The sequence below is a fragment of the Pan troglodytes genome, chromosome 6, assembly GCF_028858775.2.
Source record: "Pan troglodytes isolate AG18354 chromosome 6, NHGRI_mPanTro3-v2.0_pri, whole genome shotgun sequence".
Taxonomy (NCBI): domain Eukaryota; kingdom Metazoa; phylum Chordata; class Mammalia; order Primates; family Hominidae; genus Pan; species Pan troglodytes.
This window is the reverse complement of record NC_072404.2, coordinates 8,735,128-8,755,087: the sequence shown is the minus strand read 5'-3', so window position 1 is coordinate 8,755,087 and position 19,960 is coordinate 8,735,128. Positions and strand designations below refer to the sequence as shown.

The 19,960-nt window shown below is 44.9% G+C and overlaps 1 protein-coding gene across 3 annotated transcripts in view; it reads left to right on the top strand.

Moving 5' to 3' along the window:
* Nucleotides 1–19,960, top strand: part of GNA12 (G protein subunit alpha 12) — a 140,417-nt gene that overhangs the window by 74,714 nt on the left and 45,743 nt on the right. For all 3 annotated transcript variants that reach the window (XM_016957029.4, XM_001137357.7, XM_054687359.2), the window contains exon 2: nt 1,431–1,646. In XM_016957029.4, the coding sequence (XP_016812518.1) occupies nt 1,431–1,646 (216 nt within the window). The remainder of the gene's footprint in view (nt 1–1,430; nt 1,647–19,960) is intronic.

Sequence of the window (19,960 nt, the reverse complement as noted above, 5' to 3'; positions counted from 1 at the left end):
CATGACTGCTGACTGCCTGGATTTGTATATTTTCCCACCCGTTTTAAGCTGGAAGAAGCAGTTGTATCTTTTGGAATAGAGGAGCTGCCAGATTTCAGTGATGATGACAGTAGTAGCGCTGGTAGTACTCTTGGCAGTACAGTCATCCCCCGTTATCCACAGCCAGCCGCCAACGGAAAATAGGCGCGGACAGTGGTACCACATTTGAGAGACAGAAGGAGAGACCACATTTACTTAACTTTCATGACAGTATATTATTATAATTGTTGTATTTTATTATTAGCTATTATTGTTAATCTCTTACTGTGCCTAATTCATAAATTAAATTAAACTTTAAAAACAATACAGGTAGGGCTTGGTACCGTTCAGACATCCACTGAGGGTCTTGGAACTTATGCCGCGGATAAGGGGTGGAGGCTACTATAGTTGTTGTTAAAACATTGTTCTTTTGGCGGGGAGGCTGAGGCGGGCGGATCAGCTGAGGTCAGGAGTTCGAGACCAGCCTGGACAACATGGTGGAACCCCGTCTCTACTAAAAATACAAAAATTAGCCATGCATGGTGGTCTGTAATCTCAGCTAAAAATAAAAAATTAGCCGGGCATGGTGGCAGGTACCTGTAATCCTAGCTACTTAGGAGGCTGAGGCAGGAGAATTGCTTGGGGAGGTGGAGGTTGCAGTGAGCCGATATCACTCCATTGCACTCAGGGCCAGGGCAAAAAGAGTGAAACTCCATCTAAAAAAAAAAAAAAGAAAAAAAAAAGTTGTTTTTTTACTGATACACTTCATTTTCCAGTGAAATTTTCTGAATTTGTTGCCACCTCCTCCCCACTCAGTTGTCTCTTTTCCAGTAGCTTTGCAAATGAATGATAGCAGAAAGCAGACTTCTTTCTGTGGTGCTTATGTACATCTGTTTTCTTTTTTTTCTTTTTTCTTTTCTTTTTTTTTGAAACAGGTTCTTGCTCTGTTGCCCAGCCTAGAATATAGTGCCGCAATCATAGATAACCGTAGCCTTGACCTCCTGGGCTCAAGCAATCCTCCCTGCTCAGCTGAGACTACAGGTGTGCCACCACCAAGCCCAGCTGTTTTTAATTTGATTTAATTTTTTGTAGAAGCAGGGTCTTGCTCTGTTGCCCAGGCCGGTCTCAGACTCCTGTGTTCAAGCAGTCCTGCCTCTTTGGCCTCCCAAAGGGGAGGCTCACAGTGTGAGCCACTGCTCTCGGCCATGTGCGTCTGTCTTGGTGAGGTTATGCTGCTGGGAGTTAAGACTTTCCACATCACAACAAACAAAGCAAGAGACAGACTCAGGCTGCACAGCTCAGAGCTTGTGAGTTTTCTGTGTTATGACAATGGACGCCCATTTTGAGGTTCTCTAGCGTGGTTTAGTCTTTGGAATGCAATTAAATCCTCTCTTCTTTCTTTTATTTTCTAGGGCTCAAGGGTTCTTGTTGATGCACGAGATAAGCTTGGCATTCCTTGGCAGTATTCTGAAAATGAGAAGCATGGGATGTTCCTGATGGCCTTTGAGAACAAGGCGGGGCTGCCTGTGGAGCCGGCCACCTTCCAGCTGTACGTCCCGGCCCTGAGCGCACTCTGGAGGGATTCTGGCATCAGGGAGGCTTTCAGCCGGAGGAGCGAGTTTCAGCTGGTGAGTGAGTAGGCCTTCTTGCTGGGCACCTGATAGTGTGTTTTTTACACGACTATTTTGGACCGTTAGTTGAATTTCCTTAAAAACTGTGTAACAGTCCAAGCAAGCTCTAAATCACCGTAAGTTGTAATGATCAGCAACCAAAACACAGGATAGAGGCAGATGCTATATAAAAGGCTCAAGAGGGGAAGGAGCAAGAGCCACTCAGGCAAGATCAATAGCTTTCTTCTGGGAATATGGAGGGTTCTTAGAATCGTCAGGATTGGCACAACCCAAGCAATTTCGTTTTTTTTAGAGATCTTATTCATAGTAGGAAATAACACCCCCCACAACAGCTTCCCACTTTGGACCTGTGGGTATGGGCAACTCACGAACGCCTTCAGATCAGCGCCTCGGAAGCAAATCCAGATCCTCCCAGTTGTTCCCTTCAGATTTGTTCCTTTCGTTTTAAGGTCTAAAAACTTCACAAAGCCCAGTTATTTAGATTCATTTGGGGTCTGAATCTATAACCAGAAAATCTGGGGGGGGTTGCCTGTTTGCTTTTTGTTTTTTTCTACCTTTCAACATTAACCGTATATAAAGTAAAATGTACAATTTTTCTGATAACCAGCATAAATGTGCACAGCTGATACTAATACACACCCAGGGTGTCCAGAAATGCCTCTGACTTTCACAGCCCTTTGCCCCCTTAGCACCCAGAGTCAAGTTGAAGTCATGAATCCTTTGCCCTTCTTATGATTTTGCCATAATACCCATTTATTATTTGTAAACACGACAGTCTTGAGTTTTACTGATTCTTAACCTTCATATAAGTCATTTCTTCGTGTATAGTATATATGCTTCTGTGACTTGCCTTTTTCACTCCACATGTTGGAATTTCATCAGGCGAGGCACATAGCAGCGGTTCTTCCCTTTTCACTGCTGTCTGATGCTCCACTGTGGAAAGATACTAGGATCCATTCCTTCTTTCATTGAGGTACTTTTGAACTGTTTTTCATATTTTGCTGTTGGAAACGTTTTTTTTTTCCTTCTTTTTTTTTTTTTTTTTTTGAGATGGAGTCTCGTGCTGTTGCCCAGGCTGGAGTGCAGTGGCGCCATCTCAGCTCACTGCAACCTCCACCTCTGGATTCAAGTGATTCTCCCACCTCAGCCTCCCGAGTAGCAGGGACTGTAGGCACTCGCCACCACACCAGCTAATTTTTATATTTTTTAGTAGAGATGGAGTTTTACCATGTTGGCCAGGCTGGTCTCGAACTCCTGGCCTCAGGTGATCCACCTGCCTCGGCCTCCCAAAGTGCTGGGATTTCAGGCGTGAGCCACCATGCCGCACCCTATTCATATCTTTTACCCATCCTTTTCCTGCAGAGTAATTTTTATTTTTCTCATTCATCTGAGAGGTGCTATATAGTCTGCTAATAGTCCCCTCAGTTCAATTTCCTTATATTCTTCTCCGAAGTCCCCCTAATGTTAACATCTTAACCACAACACAACTATTAAAACTAAGAAGTTGACATCGGTATGAAAGCATCAGTTAACTGTAGGCCTTGTCTGAATGTGACCCACCTTTCCTCTCGTGCTCCTGTCCGCTGCTTCCTCTCGCGTCCTGTCTGCTGGGTCCTGGCCTGGAATCCCCCATTGTGTTTAGTCATTGTGTCCCCTTGGTCTCTTGCAGTCCATGATAGCTCCTTGATCTTTCCTTGCCTTTCATGACCTTGACATGTCCAGAGCACTGGCCAGGTATTGTGTAGAATCTTCCTGTTTGGGTTTTTCTGGTATTTTCTCGTCATCAGGATGAGGGGATGCATTTTTTTGGCACAGAAACCGCAGGCGTGCTGTTGAGCCCTGCTCAGATCATCTGATCAGGAAGTGCGTGATATTGTCCAGTGGCTGGTGCTGCAAGCCTGGGTTGCTTGGTTGAGGCACTGTTGGCCACCTTTCTCCACTGGGAAGTCAGTATTTTCTCTGTGTTGTTAACGCATATCTTAGGGAGATACATTGAGACCCTGCAAATAGCCTGTTTCTCCTCAGGCTTTTGCCTGTAAATGTTAATGTCCTCCAGGGCATCTTAAGGATGACATTTTTACTAGCCCCTTTCCATCTGCACATTCCTTCTCAAGTTAACTTTAACAGTTAAGGTAAAAGAATCAAAAGAAAGTGGAAGATGTGGTTGCGGTAGAAAGGAAATTTTAATCTCCTAAAGAGCAGGGCTGGAAGAAACAATTGGGAAATACATGTCAATATCTCAATGTGAAATTGAGGTTTACACCTTTTCCCCATACACTCACACAGTCTGGGAAAGAAGATTCTCATTCATTTAGAACTTGGATGGAAATTGAGGATTTTCCAAAGAAGGAAACAGAAGTGTCCGGGGCTGATCATACTGATGAGGCTTCTGTCTAGGATTCGGCATGGTGCAGCAGCTTTGACAGGCTTCTGTCTTTGCCCTGTTCTGTCAGTGCAGGGTGTCAGTGCTGGAAGGGACCTCCCAATTTAGGAAGTCAAGCCCTTGTATTGTCACGACATGGAAGTAAGTCCATACCAGTTATGGTGTGCCTGAGGCCACATCATCTTGGTAATCACTGTGAGAAATTTGGGCCTCAAAGCCCAGTCTGCTTGTTTCTCCCTTTCTTCACTCTTCATTCATTCATTCTGCATTCATGGATCACCTACTGTGTGAGACCCAGTGCTACATGCTGGGGATATAGCAGTGAAGAAGACCAAACACGAGCCTGTCTCCAGCGAGTGAGCTTTTAATCTAGACGTGCGCTTGGCGGGTGATTAGGGTAAGGTGGCCACAGGTGGGTCAGTAGTCATCCCTTTGGTTTGATCTTATGCTTCAGACCATGAGACTTTGTGAAGATACAGAAAATATACTGTTGTAGTCAGTAATGCATTTGTAAAGTCTGTAATAACCAGATGCAGAGATGATGATGTGAAATTCTTGTTTATTAGGTGGTGGGTGCATGACTGTTATTCCTATACTTTATACATTTGCCCTTTTTATTCTTCAAAAGAAATGATGGAGCATTTTATTAAAATAGCTAGATAGTAGGACCCTAATAGTCGTTGTTGTCAAAATACACAATTACAGCAAAACTGAAAGAACATACCCATCTGAAGTCACCGTCACCAGGGCTCCCTCCCCCACCCCTGCAGTAGACCCTTGTTTCTCTTCCAATCTTTTCCTGAGTGTCAAAGCTTTTCTAGCGCGATGCTTCATCACCTTGTTTTTTGCTTTTCTTTCTTCCCCAGCTGACAGCATTTGACAGTCTCCGGTGAAGAGCTGCAGCTGCTTTGAGAATTGCTGTCAGCCAGGTACTAGGCGCCTCCCTGTTCCCTCTGCCGTCTTGCTTTTTCCTGCCATTCCAGTCAGAGATAGAAACAAAAAGAGGAGGAAAAAAGGCTGTGTCTGGTGATTACCTTGTGACGGCCCTTTCTCCTCTGAGAGGAGCAGGGTGGGCCGGGGTGGGGGATGGAAATCTTCCCTTTCCATAGGGGAGGCAGCCTGGCCGCCTTCCCCACTGGCCCCTTGCCATGCATGGCCATTGCTGTCCACTGCTGGTCACAGACAGCAGACACCCCATGAGCATTACTTCTGTGGCTCAGTTAAAAGGAAGATGATCTCGCCATGTTAGACCTTACCTTCCAAAACACAGTTAAGTAAGACAGAGCAGGATGCTCAACAGAAGGACTTTGGTCATCGGTATAACTAATATAAATATTATCTTCTTGTCTGTCCTCTTTTTTAATAAAATAAAATTTAGCATTTTTAAATATAGCTTGCTCATTAACTAATGTGCTTATAATATCGTATGTGGATGATATTGCCTACATACTACAAATGTGGATGAATTACCTACTTTTGAGTATACCATTTATTTCTTTACCTTTTTTTTTTTTTTTTAAAGAGACAGTCTTGCTCTGTCTTCCAGGCTGGAGTACACTAGTGTGGTCATAGCTCATTGCAGCCTTGATCTCCTGGGCTCAGGCAAACCACCCACCTCAGCCTACTGAGTAGTTGGGATCACAGGCATGTGCCACCACACCTGGCTAATTTTTACTTTTTCTTTTTCATAGCATTGAGGTCTTACTATGTTGCCCAGACTAGTCTCAAACTCCTGGGCTCTAGCAATCCTCCTGCCTTGGGCTTCCAAAGTGCTGGGATTACAGGTGCATGCCACCAGGCCCAGCCTTGGTGTACCTTTGAATTTTAGGATCCAGTTAATTAGAATGGTATGATATAGATATATCAGTGTCTTTGGTGTGTGGCTCCTGACCTGAATGTGACCTGGATTTGTATGTCATAGTCCTCCTTCTGTGCCATGGAAGGGTATTCTTTCAGTGAGTCCTTTCTGTGTGCCAGGCCCTGTGCTGAAGTCAGGTCTCATTTCCTCACATAGCCGGTAGGACAGACAGACATGCAAGCAAATAATTGTTATAAATGTGGTAAGAAATATAATTGAGGTTAGACAAGGTGTTGCGCGCCTGTAGTTCCAGCTATTCGGTGGCTGAGGTAGGAGGTTCACTTGAGCCCAGGAGTTCAAGGCTACAGTGAGCTGAGATCGCGCCACTGCACTGATTGCAGCCTGGGCAACAAAGCGAGACCCTGTCTCAAAAAATATGTAATTGAAAAATAATCAGGCTATGTTAAGCATAAAGGAAAAAAGCAGACAATTCTATCCGGCAGGAGGAGGTCAGAGGTGCTTTGGAGGAGACTTTTCTAAAGGCAGGTAGAATGACCCAGGAGACAGTGCGGAGTGAGGTGGCAGAGGGAGCACACAGAGGCAGGGACTGGGAAAGCAGTCGGCAGGGCAGAAGCTTGCTCAGCCAGGGGCTGCCCTGCAGATTTGAGCAGGCTTTAGGCAAGAAGAGTATGCATGCATGTGGATGCAAGCACAGAAATCCCAGCTCAGACTGGCTTAACCAAAGGCGCTTTGTGAGCCAAAAACTGACACAGGCGGTAGCTTTATGTGCACTGTGAGCTATTTCTCTGCCCTTTCCTGGGCTTTCCTGGGCTTCTCTGTGCTGGTTCCTTTTTGGCCTGGCTTCCTCTGTGGCTGCAAAATGATGGCAGCAGAATGAGGCTTCACGCACACACATCACCACTAGGAGCAAGGAGGGGACCTGGCACGTGGCCAGGGAGATGCTGTGCGTGGTTGGTTTAGGCATGGATGAACTCTGGATCCCTGTCCTCACCACTGGAGAAGTAGGGGCCGCCTAACTGGAGCAGTGGGTGGGATGTTGCCACCCGGTCTGTGTGCTGTAAGGTGGGTGCAGGCAGGTCTCAGAGGTCACAGCGTTCTCTGCGGCCACATATACCAAGCAGTTTGAACTCACCTATGGGGAGTGAGGCACCACTGAGGTGTCAGAGCAGTAAATCACAGATCTGAGTTGTTGTTTTTCCAGAAATCACTGTGACTCATGTAAAAGATGCCTGAAGGGGTCCGGGCACGGTGGCTCACGCCTGTACTTTGGGAGCACTTTGGGAGGCCAAGGCAGGTGGATCACTTGAGGTTAGTTCAAGACCACCCTGGCCAACATGGCAAAACCCCGCCTCTACTAAAAATACAAAAATTAGCCATGCACGGTGGTGGGGCGCCTGTAATCCCAGCTACTCTGGAGGCTGAGGCAGGAGAATCACTTGAGCCCAGGGGTGGAGGTTGCAGTGAGCAGAGATCACGCCACTGCACTCCAGCCTGTGCAACGTGTGTGTGCAACAAGACCCTGTCAAAAAAAAAAAGGGGAGGTAAGATGGGGCAAGGACGGCTGAGCTCTCCTGGGATCCATAGAGAGGCAGTGTGGTCATAGCAGGGCAGAGGTAGTCTTGGTCCTTACCCGCATGTCCTACTGTTCATCACCCCATCTGCTTCTTTCCTGGCTGCACAGCTCTTTGCTTCCTACCTAGTTAATATCCTCACTATCTAACTTTCCTCCAAACATGGCCTGTGAGCAGGCCGGTAGCATCTTTAGGTACAGAATTGCCTGAATAAGTGGAACTACTTATTGTTTTTCATGACTTACTTTTGAAATTGTGGCCAGTCAATTACATGTAGTAACTAAGTTGTGAATATAAGTTGTGTCTTTTCTTGCTCGGTCCAGAGTATGCGCTCCTGTCCTCAGCTGCATATGAGCCAGAGGAGGGTGGGGAGGGAGAGCTCCCCTCTTCTTTTAGAGTGACTTCCTAGACGTGCCGTCCAACACATCCTCAGAAGTCTCCTGAACGGGAACACAGTTACCTGGCCACAGCGACAAGGCAGGCTGTGCGGCGTGGACTCACAGCCAGCAAACTTTCCCGGGGAGGAGCTGTTGAGCAGCCTGGGGGAGCCTGGATGGATCCATGGGGTGGCCATGGGAGCAGCTTCCACATATTCTTGGCTCTCTGGTTTTGCTGGCATTTGTTTTTTTTTTTGGAGACAGTCTCGCCCTGTTGCCCAGGCTGGAGTGCAGTGGCACAATCTCAGCTCACTGCAACCTCTGCCTCCTGGGTTCAAGCGATTCTCCCTCAGCCTCCCCCGAGCAGCTGGGATTACAGGCGCCTGCCACCATGCCTGGCTAATTTTTTGTATTTTTAGTAGAGATAGGGTTTCGCTACATTGGCCATGCTGGTCTTGAACTCTTGACCTCAGGTGATCCTCCTGCCTCGGCCTCCAAAGCTCTGGGATTCCAGGCGTGAGCCATGGTGCCCGGCCCTGGCGTTTGTTTTCTCTCTGCCGTGGTAACAGTTGAGAAGATGACCACAAATCTGGACTGCATTTTCTGCCTTCTTGTGGTTTAGCATAGCCGTGGGACTGAGGGCTGGGCCTTGCTCTAGGGGCGAAATGACACTTACCCCCGGCCTCTCCCCCTTCCCGATGCCTGGCCAGTGTCAAGAATCTGAGCAGTCAGCGTGGACCCACAACGGAAGCGGCCTTCAGCCTGTCTTGTTTAAGCCTCTGTGTCTTGGCTTTAGCTCTCACCAACGTAGCTTCCCAGAGTGGCATTTCCCGGAAAGCTCAGAAGACGGTGGGTGCCTGGGGGAAGGGAGAAGAGTGTTGTAGCTGGAAGAATGGCAAGCGCAGAGGCCCCTAGGCGGGAGCAGGCTTCGTGCTCCAGAGTGCAGCAGGGAGGCTGACGGGAGGTGGGCCAGAGCGGTGGGTGACAGGCGACAGGTGCCTGTGGAGGGGCGCCTGAGGGCTGCCGGAAGGACTTAGGAATTGGCCAGAGGCGTGCTGTGGTTTGACTTACACTTAAATAGGATTGCGTTGGCAGCCATGTTGATAATAAAAGTGAGGGTCCCATGGAGGCTCTTGAAGTAATGTAGGTGACGGTGACGGAGGCGGTGAGCTGCGGTCAGTTTCCAGACACCCTAGAACCGGGAGGGATTCACAGGCCACCTCGCCTATTGCTCACACAGCTTCAGGATTGCTGGTGTGTCCGCCCTGAGGAAGAGCGAGCCCCAGGGTTGTTGTGTTCTGTCTGTGGATTTGGGGTGCTTACTGGGGAGCCCATCACTTGTCTTTGTGAGTACGCCCAGGCTGCCTCTGTGTGTTTGGACCCTGCCCCTGGAGGGCAGAGCAGACAGAGCTGAACCCCGTGTTCATGGTGTCACTCACAGTGGCATCTGGTGTCTTCCTTGCCGGGGGCTTGGCTCTCTGCCAGGAGACATGTTTCAGACCCAGAGTCCCCAGTCTCCCCATGAAGGCCATCACCCATCGTTCTTTCAGGTCTCCAGACGGGCATGGTGGGTTGGGGATGCCCAGAGTCGCCATCTTGAATGGGGCAGGGAGAGGTTATAGCAGCTCAGAGACACCTGCCCCAGGGACAGCATCAGTCCCGGTCTGTGCTGGTCAGGGACTAGCTGACTTCTCAAGCATTCAATTAGTGTTTAATTAGTGAAAACTAAAGTCAGCAAATCGCACCAGCCCCTACCAGGTGCATGAGAGGATTTTCCCCATACCTCAGCTATATGGCTTTAGACTTTTATATGCTTAGTCTTCCATAGACAGACAGACAGACAGAGATATAATATGTTTATACGTTTAGTTTTCTGTGAGTTTTGCCAGCTTGGTAAGTCGAACTTTTCATAATCATTGGTTCTTTTCATATGTTTATTGGCCGTTTACATTTATTCTCTTCTTAGTTGGCTATTGACATTCTTTGCTGCTTTATTTTTCTTTGGGAATAAGCATCTTGTGATTCGTACCAGTCTATCGCCAGGCACCCGTTTTTTCCAACTCCCTTTTATTTTTTTGAATTTTGCATTTTGAACTAATTACAGATTCACAGGAAGTTACACAGATAGTCCTTGTGTGTGTCACCTGGTCTCCCCCCAATGATGACATCTTACAGGATTATAGCACGGGATGAAAACCAGGAGACTGGCATTGGTGAGCGTGTGCATGTAGTTCTGTGTCACTTTATTACATGTGTAACACCACAGTCGAAATACAGAACCATCTCCCACCACGGCCTCCCTCATGCCGCCCCTTTCCAGTGTACCTTCTTTTTAAACGGAATCTCGCTCTGTCACCCAGGCTGGAGTGCAGTGGTGCGATCTCAGCTCACTGCAACCTTCACCTCCTGGGTTCAAGTGATTCTCCTGCCTCAGCCTCCCGAGTAGCTGGGATTACAGGCGTCTGCCACCACACCTGACTAATTTTTATTTATTTATTTATTTATTTATTGTATTTTTAGTAGAGATATGGTTTCGCCATGTTGGCCAGGCTGGTCTTGAACTCCTGAACTCAGGTGATCCACCCACCTCAGTCTCCCAAAGTGCTGGGATTACAGGCATGAGCCATTGTACCTTTTTATTTCTGAGTAGTATTCCCTAGTATGGAGGTACCACAGCTTGTTTATCTGAAAAATGTGTGTGTATATGCACATGTACAATACACTTACACATGAAGACCGCATCAGTTTTCAGCTCATAGGATAAGTCACAATGTCAGAAATAAGTGAATAATTTCTAGAGAAAATAGAGTTATTTCAGATATTAAACCATCAGAATTTACTTTCTTAGTTTTGGTTTGGTACTGTGTATGTGTGTGACCGTTTTTAACCTTTCACACTAAATTAACTTCCATAGTGTAATTCAGAGCTTTCTTAACTGTTACAGTCAGAAGGACCTGAGAAATTCCCCTACCAAATCCTATTTGATATTGACACCGTTTGAGGTCTGAGACTTGAAGAAATTTGCCTGACGTGACAAAGCTAATGAATGACCCAGACAGGCGTGAGAAGAATTTAGAGTAGCCTGGGTAGTCTCATGCTTATTTGGGTGCTGATCCCAGCTCTGGAGCGGGTGGGACACTTGCTTTTCCTCTGGGGTGGCTCTTGCCTGAGGATACAGAAGCAGGAAGCTGAGGTATTTGCTATTCTTGGATCCTGCACTGGTGAGAAACTTAATGTGTTTCTGCCTGTGATGTTGGCCTTTCCCCTTCATTTCATTAATCATGAAGAGTATTATATACTTATAAACCTCTAAAAATCTACTCCTCTAGGGGAAAAAAATGAAGTGTTAAGTATTTTAACATAGATCCTTAAGCCAGTACATAGTGGCCCAGGGTAAAAATGTGTGATGTAATAGAGTTAATAATGAAATACTTTATGTGACAGCAAGACCAGAAACCCTAAAGGAAAATAATGATGGATTTGATTACATAAACGTTTTTAACATTTGTATGGCAAAAGTCAACATAAATTAAGAGTCAAATGACAAATTTGGGGAAAATTGCAACCTATAACAAAGGTGTTTTCTGTATGCTAAAGGAGTGAGAGGGCGCTTGCGAATCAGTACACAAGGGATGCATCCCCAGGAGAAAGCGGAGGAAAGAAGGAAGAGGGTCATCATCCATGCCACTCATTGTGGAAACATAAATTAAAGTCATGGTGAAATAGCTTTGTCAGCTAGGTTGGGAGTGATTTTAAAGAATAATGCTTTGGGCTGATTGGGTCTCAGGAAGTAGGTACTATCATACATAAAAGGTAGGAGTATACAGTGAGGAAGTTCCACAGTTTGTGTTAAAACATAAAGTGTTATTCTATTCTTTGGCAGTAATTCATCGTCCCAGGAATTTATCCTAATATAGTAATTGTAAGATTTCCAGCTTGGCTGGGCATGGTGGCTGATACTTGTAATCCCAGCCCTTTGGTAGGTGAGGCAGGCATATTGCTTGAGTCCAGAGTTCAAGACCAGCCTGGGCAACGGGGCAAAACCCCTTCTCTCCCAAAAATACAAAAAGATTATCCAGGTGTGGTGGCATGTGACTATAGTTCCAACTACTCGGGAAGCCGAGGTGGGAGGATCCCATGAGCCTGGGAGGTTGAGGCTGTAGTGAGCCATGATCACACCATTGCACCTCAGCCTCAGTGACAAAGCAAGACCCTGTCTCAAAATAAAATAATGAAATAAATGTTAAATTTTAAATTAAATAAAATGAGATAGAAATGATTTCCAGCTTCTAGTTATAGTGGACTAGTTATCTAAAGACCTGCTGAAAATAATTTAAAATGCTAGATAAAATGTTAAAAATAAATTTATTAGGCCAGGCATGGTGGCTTATGCCTGTAATCCCAGCACTTTGGGAGGCTGAGGAAGGTGGAGCACTTGAAGTCAGGAGTTTGAGACCAGCCTGGCCAATGTGGTGAAACCCTGTCTCTACTAAAAATACAAAAATAAGCCGGACATGGTGGTGGGTGCCTGTAATCCCACCTACTCGGGAGGCTGAGGCAAGAGAATCGCTTAAATCCAGGAGGCGGAGGTTGCAGTGAGTTGAGATTGCCCCACTGCACTCCAGCCTGGGGGACAGAGCAATACTTTGTCTCAAAAAAATAAATAAATAAATAAATAATAAATAAATAAATGTGTTACAGCCTCTAAGCACTGACAGGATTGTAAAGCACCACCAGGCGAAACCCTACAAGAGCCTGGTGGGAGAAGCAGAGCCTGAGCTGCAGTTTCTGACAGATCTTTTGGGGGTCCCGAAGTGGAGGTGGAAACGAAGTTGGGGGATCTGATAGGAGACTGCCGTGTAATGAATGGGGACTTCAGAGGGTGAGGATGAATGGAAAGGATACGCACAAAGAGGGGACAGCAGAGAAGCAGGGCAGGGAGAGGGAGGAGACAAACTAAATCCCACCCATGGGCCAGCTCCCCGGGAGACTGTCACCCACATACCTAGCACCATGGCAGTCCAGGCAACCCCTGTGTGATGGATCCAGTTTAAAGTGACACCAAACAGATAACATACCCAAGTGCCTGGTAGAAGCCAACTTTCTCTGGAAAGACACTTTAACCCTAAACCATGGAGATTCCCCACAGATGGTTTCTTAGGGGCCGGGGCATCACAGAGACAGCCAGACTCCCAGGTACACAACACAGTGCCTGGAACCAGAGGCTGCAGCAGATGGTGGGGTCAGACCCACATGCTTCAGATATTGGACTCCGACACCAGTCTTTAAACAGCTGCCCTAACTTGTTTAAAGATAAAAGTTAGAAAACTGGACACTATTTAAAGTGACATGGCGTATGTTTAAAAGAACAAACTAGAAATTCTAGAATTGAACATTTAAAACTAAAAAACTCAATGGCTATGTTAGGCAACAAAGTATTAGTAAACTAGAAGAAATAATGGAAGAAAGTGTCCAGAATGTAGAGCTGAGAGACAAAAAGGGAGAATATAAAAGGTCAGGAGGAAGGAGGATGGGGTCAGAAGGTGTAATGCACGTTTAACACTGAGTCACAGGAAGAAAAGTCAGGGCAGCACCATGTTTGAAGTGATGGTGGCTGGTAAATCATATCAAACAGTCAAGAAACCCAGTGAATCCCAAGCAAGATTAAAAAAAAAAACCCAAAACACTATAGACATAATAAAACTGCAGAAAACCAAACACAAAGAGGAAAATCTTAAAAGCAGCTACAGAAAAAGGTAGACGTGAACTTTCAAGGAGTGACAGTTTGACAGCTTTCTTCCCGAAAGCTACAGCAGGCACCAGAAAGAGTGGAATGATATCTCGAGGTGGTGTCTACAAGAGAGCTTAACTCTCAATCTAATTGAGTTTTGTAAAATAGAAGGCAGAACAGAGACATTTCCAAACACAGAGAGTTGATGGGTAGCAAATCCTCCCAACAGGAATCATAGGAACTACACTTGAAACAGGAAGAAAGTGATTTCTGATGGAAGGTTTGAAACGTGTAAGAAATAATATGAAGACTAACATCTCTTTTTTCTTTTGTTTTCACTTTTGGTGTCAAAGCTAAGAATTTGTTGCCAAATCCAAGGTTATTAAGATTTACAACTACATTTTCTTTTTATGTTTAAGTTATTTTCTATTTAGGTTTTTGGTAAATTTTGAGTTAATTTTTGTATATGGTTTGAGGTAGGGGTCCAAATCCATTCTTCTACATGTGGACACTCAGTTGTTCTAGCACAATTTGTTAAATGTCTCCTCTTTCCCCATTTAATGGCATTCTTGTTGAAAATCAATTGGCCATAGATATTTGGGTTTATTTCTAGACTCCAAATTCTATTCTCTCAATCTATACATCTATGCTTATGCCAGGAACACACCACTTTGATTACTGTAGCTTTGTAGTAAGTTTTCAAAGTGGGAACTGTGAGTCTTCGAGCTTTGTTTTCTTTTCCTCATTGTGGTTTTGATTTGCATTCCCTTGAGGAGTAATGATGTCAAGTTGTAGTTGTTATTGATGAAGAATAACATGGACTTGCTCTATCACAGAGATCAGCAAACTTTGCCCTGCAAGCTAAATTTCACGTAGCTTATTTTTATATGCCCACCCATGAAATAAGATTGTTTTTTACATTTTTCAAGGCTTGAGAAAAAAGAATATGCAGTAAAGACAGCTACATATCTTTAGACCCACAAAGCCTGAAATATTTACCATTTGGCTGTTTACTGGAAAAGTTTGCTAGCCCTTTCTCTAATTATCAGATATTAAGATTTATCTTTTTAAAAACTTCAATACAGTGGAGGTGTTGGTGCAGAATTAGATAAGTAGAGTAGTCAAACCACATAAAGAACAATGAAATTGGACCCTACACACACACACACACACACACACACACACACACTTTGAAATGGATTAGAGACCAAATTTGAAAGGCAAAACCATGTATTTAACATGTGCGTGTGTGTGTGTGTGTGTGTGTGTATGTATATACACATATATATGAGAGAATCTTCATGATCTTGATGTAGGAGAGAATTTCTTAAAGAACTAAAAGTACAAATCCAAGAGGAAAAGATTAATAATTTGACTCCCATAAAATTAAGAACTTCTGTATATCCAAAGATAGCACCAGCTGTGACAGTGAAGTCATTTGCTATCTGTAACCTACAAAGGTGTGAGTATCCAGAAATAGGCAATTCAGTATGAGTTACAGCTTTCAATAGGCAATTCTGAGAAGAGGAGATGATATTATGATATACTTACAGATTTGCAAAAATTAAAACGTGACAATTCCAAGAATTGGCAAGGATGTGGAATGACAGGAACTCTCATACACTGCAGTGTCGGTGGGAACACAAGTTGGTTTCTCTAGTTTGGAAAACAGATGGGTATGATTTACTAAAGTTAAGATATGTGTTTCCAGTGGCTCAGTAATCCCAGTCCTAGGTATGAAAAGCCATGTATGTAAATGTTCATAGCATTATATATAATTGAAAAAATCCAAATGTTCCTCAACAGTAAAATGGGTGAGTAAATTTTTTTTTAAATTTCTGAATGCTGCAGGAAAAATGAGCAGAGGATAGCTCTCAGCAATATGATCAGTCTCACAAACATTATGATGTTGGCCCAAAGATACCAGACACAAAAGAGTACATATAGTGTGTTTACATTCATACATAAGCACATATATAGTGTGATTACATTGAGAATTCAACCACATTGTTGAAGAGTGCATACACAGGAGATAAAACTACTGGAAAGGATACCAGCATCAAGACAGTGGTTGCTTCTAGAAGACAGAGCGAGTGTTTTGATAAGGGCGCTTCTGAGGTGCTGGTTGCAGTCCATTTGTTGACCTTAGTGATTGCTGTTTTATCAGTTAGTGCATGTATCTTTTATGCATTTTTCCTATATTGTGTTATAATTTACAATAATAATTTTAAAAAGGAAAATCAGATCAATATGCAAAGATTATTTGCAAGGATGTTTATTGTATTGCTTATAAAAACAAAAAGGAAACAACCTAATTATTCAGCAGTAGGGGTTGGTTGACTAAACTGGAATACTGACCATGTGATAGAATATTGTCCAGCGGTTAGAAAAGCTGAGAGAGAACTCTGTATATTGACATGGAAAGAAGTCCCTGACGCATCAAGTGAAAAAGTGAGTTAAGTAGCAAAATATATATCCTGTTTCTGTTTAGAAAGGAAAACAGGCTTATATATGTATACAGAAATGTGTAAAAAACTAGTACCTGGTGTAAGTACATCCGCTGAGCTACCTCAGTTGTTGTATTTTTCTTATTTTTATATATGTTTATGAAAACATTCACTTTCTAAATTATTTTTATTTTTAACTGTGGCCAAAACATGTATTATTGGCCAAGCATGCTGGCTCACTCCTGTAATCCCAGCACTTTGGGAGGCTGAGGTGGGCAGATCACATGAGGCCAGGAGTTTGAGACTAGCCTGGCCAACACAGCAGAACCCCATCTCTACTAAAAATACAAAAATTATCCAGGCGTGGTGGTACATGTCTGTAATCCAGCCACTCAGGAGGCTGCGGCATGAGAATCACTTGAACCCCGGAGGCTGAAGTTGTAGTGAGCCAAGATCACACCACTGCACTCCAACCTGGGTGACAGAGCATTTTTAAAAATGAAGTGTTTTTATAATCAGAAAAGGCCATGAGAACAATTTTAGAGTGAATTATAAAAATTACTGTGACAGGAATTTTTTTTTTTTTGGAGAGTCTCACTCTGTCTCCCAAGCTGTAGTATAGTAGCGTGATCATAGCTCACTGTAGCCTCGAACTCCCAGGTTCAAGCATTTCTCCCACTTCAGTCTCTGGAGTAACTAGAACTACCAGTGTGCACCACCACACCCAACTTATTTAATTTATTTATTTATGAGACAGGGTCTGGCTCTGTCACCCAAGCTGGATTATAGTGGCGCAATCTGGTTTCACTGCAACCTCTGCCTCCTGGGCTCAAGCATTCCTCACCTCAGCCTCCTGAGTAGCTGGGGGACTACAGGCATGCCACCACATCAGGCTTTTTAATTTTTTGTAGAGAAACAGCCATGTTGCCCAGGCTGGGGTCAAACTCCTGGGCTCAAGTGATTCACCTGCCTTGGCATCCCAGAATGCTAGTATTACAGGCAGGAGCCACCACGCCCAGCCTCAGCTAATTTAATTTTATTTTTTGTAGAGGTAGTCTCACTGTGAAGCAGTCTTCTTGCCTCGGCCTCCCATAAAGTTTATGTATTATTCCTGAAAGAAGGCTTACAGTTGAAATAATTCTGGTTAAATATAACATACCCTTAATCTGAAAGCTTCAAAGCGTGGTAGTATCAACCCCATTCCCCATCCACTTTTACCAGATTTCAACAAATTTAATCAGCTTCCACAAGAACTGAGTAAAGCCCAGGGAATGAGAAGAGCCCTGGACTCTCACCATTTTCGCTACCTATTATTGAAGCTTCAGTCCTTAGCTATCAAGGAAGGCGGTATTAATACCCTCCTTTTAGACTGACTCTGAGAGATGTGAAAACATGTAGCACCATGCTTAGCAAGTAGTATTTGTTTACCTACCTGGCTCTCTGATTTCGAATTTCTTTTGTGCTCAGCAGTGGCCTATGAGCTATAGGAGGAGCGATTTTCTTCCATTCATCTCCCTGAGAGCCAGGGGTCTGAACTCCTGAGGTAGGGGCCTGTATTACCCAACTTGTGGAGAGATGATCACAATTTAGCCTCCAGCTCCATGTAAGTAGGGAGCTGTTGGTGTGAGTGTCATGAAAGAAATCAGACTTTAACTTGGGTGGTTTTGAATGAAAGATGAAATTCTCAAAAGAGATAGGAGGGAGGTGGCACAGATGGGCTGATGCAATCCATAAGTGGTGATCAGAGACTCAGAAGCCAGCCTGCTCTTGTGAAAAAGCAAGGCCTGCCCTATTCTGGCTGTTCTTAGGAGAGGTTTTGTGAGAATTTTGCGTTTAAGCCAAATGAAATGCTTGATTTATTAACTTGTTACGACTTTTTTCTTTTCTCTTTTTTCTTTTTGAAAAAATTGTGGCGAAATATGCTTTTTTTTAAGTCTCTTCTCACTAAACCTTCTAGCAGACCAGTATTAACAACTGGACACGTGTATCCCAGCGAGTCTTTGGAAAAGCTTGGGCTAAGGCAGCATAGTGTAGCTCGTGTTTGAGCATTTCCTCGGAGACATTCCTGTGATGTGAGTGCAGTTGTGATTTGCTGTTTGGTAAATAAGAGATTGAAAGGCCCTCCTCTTCTGAAGTTGGAAGACATCTTTGCTGGGATCACCAGGGACACCTCACAAGTTTTAGCTGATCTTTTTAAATTTTCCTTGCTTATGAGTTCAAGGTTTAGAAATAAATCTGAGTTTATTGATGAGCCTTTCACATCTGAGTGGGCAGATTCCCCAGGAGTAGTATTTTCATCATGTTTTCTGTCTTAGCTGGAGCTGCCATAACACTTCCACATACTGTGTGGCTTGAAAACAGACATTTATTTTTCACAGTTCAGAGGCTGGGAACCCAAGATCAAGGTGCTGGCCGGTGGGGTTCCTGGTGAGGGCTCTCTTCCTGACTTGCAGATGGCCACCTTCCTGCTGCTTCCTCACGTGGTGGAGAGAGAGACGCTCTGATGTCTCTCCGTCTTCTTATAAGGGCACTAATCACGTTATGCTCCCACCTGTGACCTCTTCTAACCCTAATCACCTCCCAAAGACCCCACCTCCAGATACCATCCCACTGGGGATTAGGGATAGGAATTTGGGGAGGCACAGCCATTCCATTCATAACAGTGTTGTGATATTGTGAAGTATACATTTGGTCTTCCTTTCCATTTCCAAACATATAGCTTCGCCCTTTCAGGCATCTGGTATAATTGAACTAAGAGACAATATCATCTCTTGTTTTGAAGCTGCTTTCGAGGTATTAATATACCATTGGATTTCTATCATATGGCCCATTTATTCATTCCGTTACCCTCTGCTACTAGTCCTCCTTTTCTTCATTTATACCCAAGCGTCCACGTTTGAAAGGAGCATTAGGTTCAGTCACTGTGCTGGTCTGGATTGCAGGCGGCAATAACCTAGCCAGTGTCTCCCCTCAGTCTACTCCCATTCAGATAGGGTAGGGCTACACAGGTGCAGGACTAGGGGGCTGTATTTACCACCAGGAAGTACAGCTGCAGTCACCGTGAACCCCAGTTCTCCCAGATGGGGTAAAGGCACAACCCACCCCCATCAGGTCCTTGGAATTCCAGTGTAAGGTTTGTTATTATTTTATTATTGAGACAGAGTCTCTGTCACCGAGGCTGAAGCACAGCTGCACGATCACGGCTCACTGCAGGCTTGAACTTTCAGGTTCAAGTGATCCTCCCACCTCAGCCTCCCAAAGTCCCTGGATTACAGGCATGAGCCACCTCTCCTGGCCCCGACGTAAGGTTTAAAAACAGTACAGTTTCTTGCTTAGGAACCAGCTCTGCTTCCAGCACTGGGGTTGCAAGACCTGGTCCTAGGATCACTGCACCAAGTGGGAGCAGGGTGGCCCAGCTGAGGTGATGCAAGGAAGGAAGAAAAATGTGTAATCCTTATGCCAGCCTGCTCCTCTCTCAGCAAGAACTGTGTGGTCACACCAGCCTCCTTCCCAGCCCCTCTTTCCCTGATCCACAAAACAGGAACATCGAGTGGGGACGTCCTTTAGCCGTTGAATGTGGGCCAGCCCTTCATGCTTTCATCGCCCTTGTCTTAGCCAGGGTTTTAACTGCCCGTTCCGCTGCTCTGTCAGACTCACTCCGAGGAGGATGCCTCTCTGCCCGTTGTTGGACACCGTGGGATGTACAGTGTGTCCCCTGGTCTGAGGAAATGACGGTCGGTGTCCAGATCCGAGCAGTGTCTTCTGTTCTGTTCTTTCTATAGCACTCTGAGCACTGGCCTCTTCCACCAGGCAAGCAAAGCCCAGTCCAGAGTCAGTGTTCACTCTGGTTAGGACCCATTTGTTGGCTGGGCGCGGTGGCTCACGCCTGTAATCCCAGCACTTTGGGAGGCTGAGATGGGAAGATCACTTGAGCCTAGGAGTTAGAGACCAGCCTGAGCAAGGATTGCTGAAGCCCAGGAGGT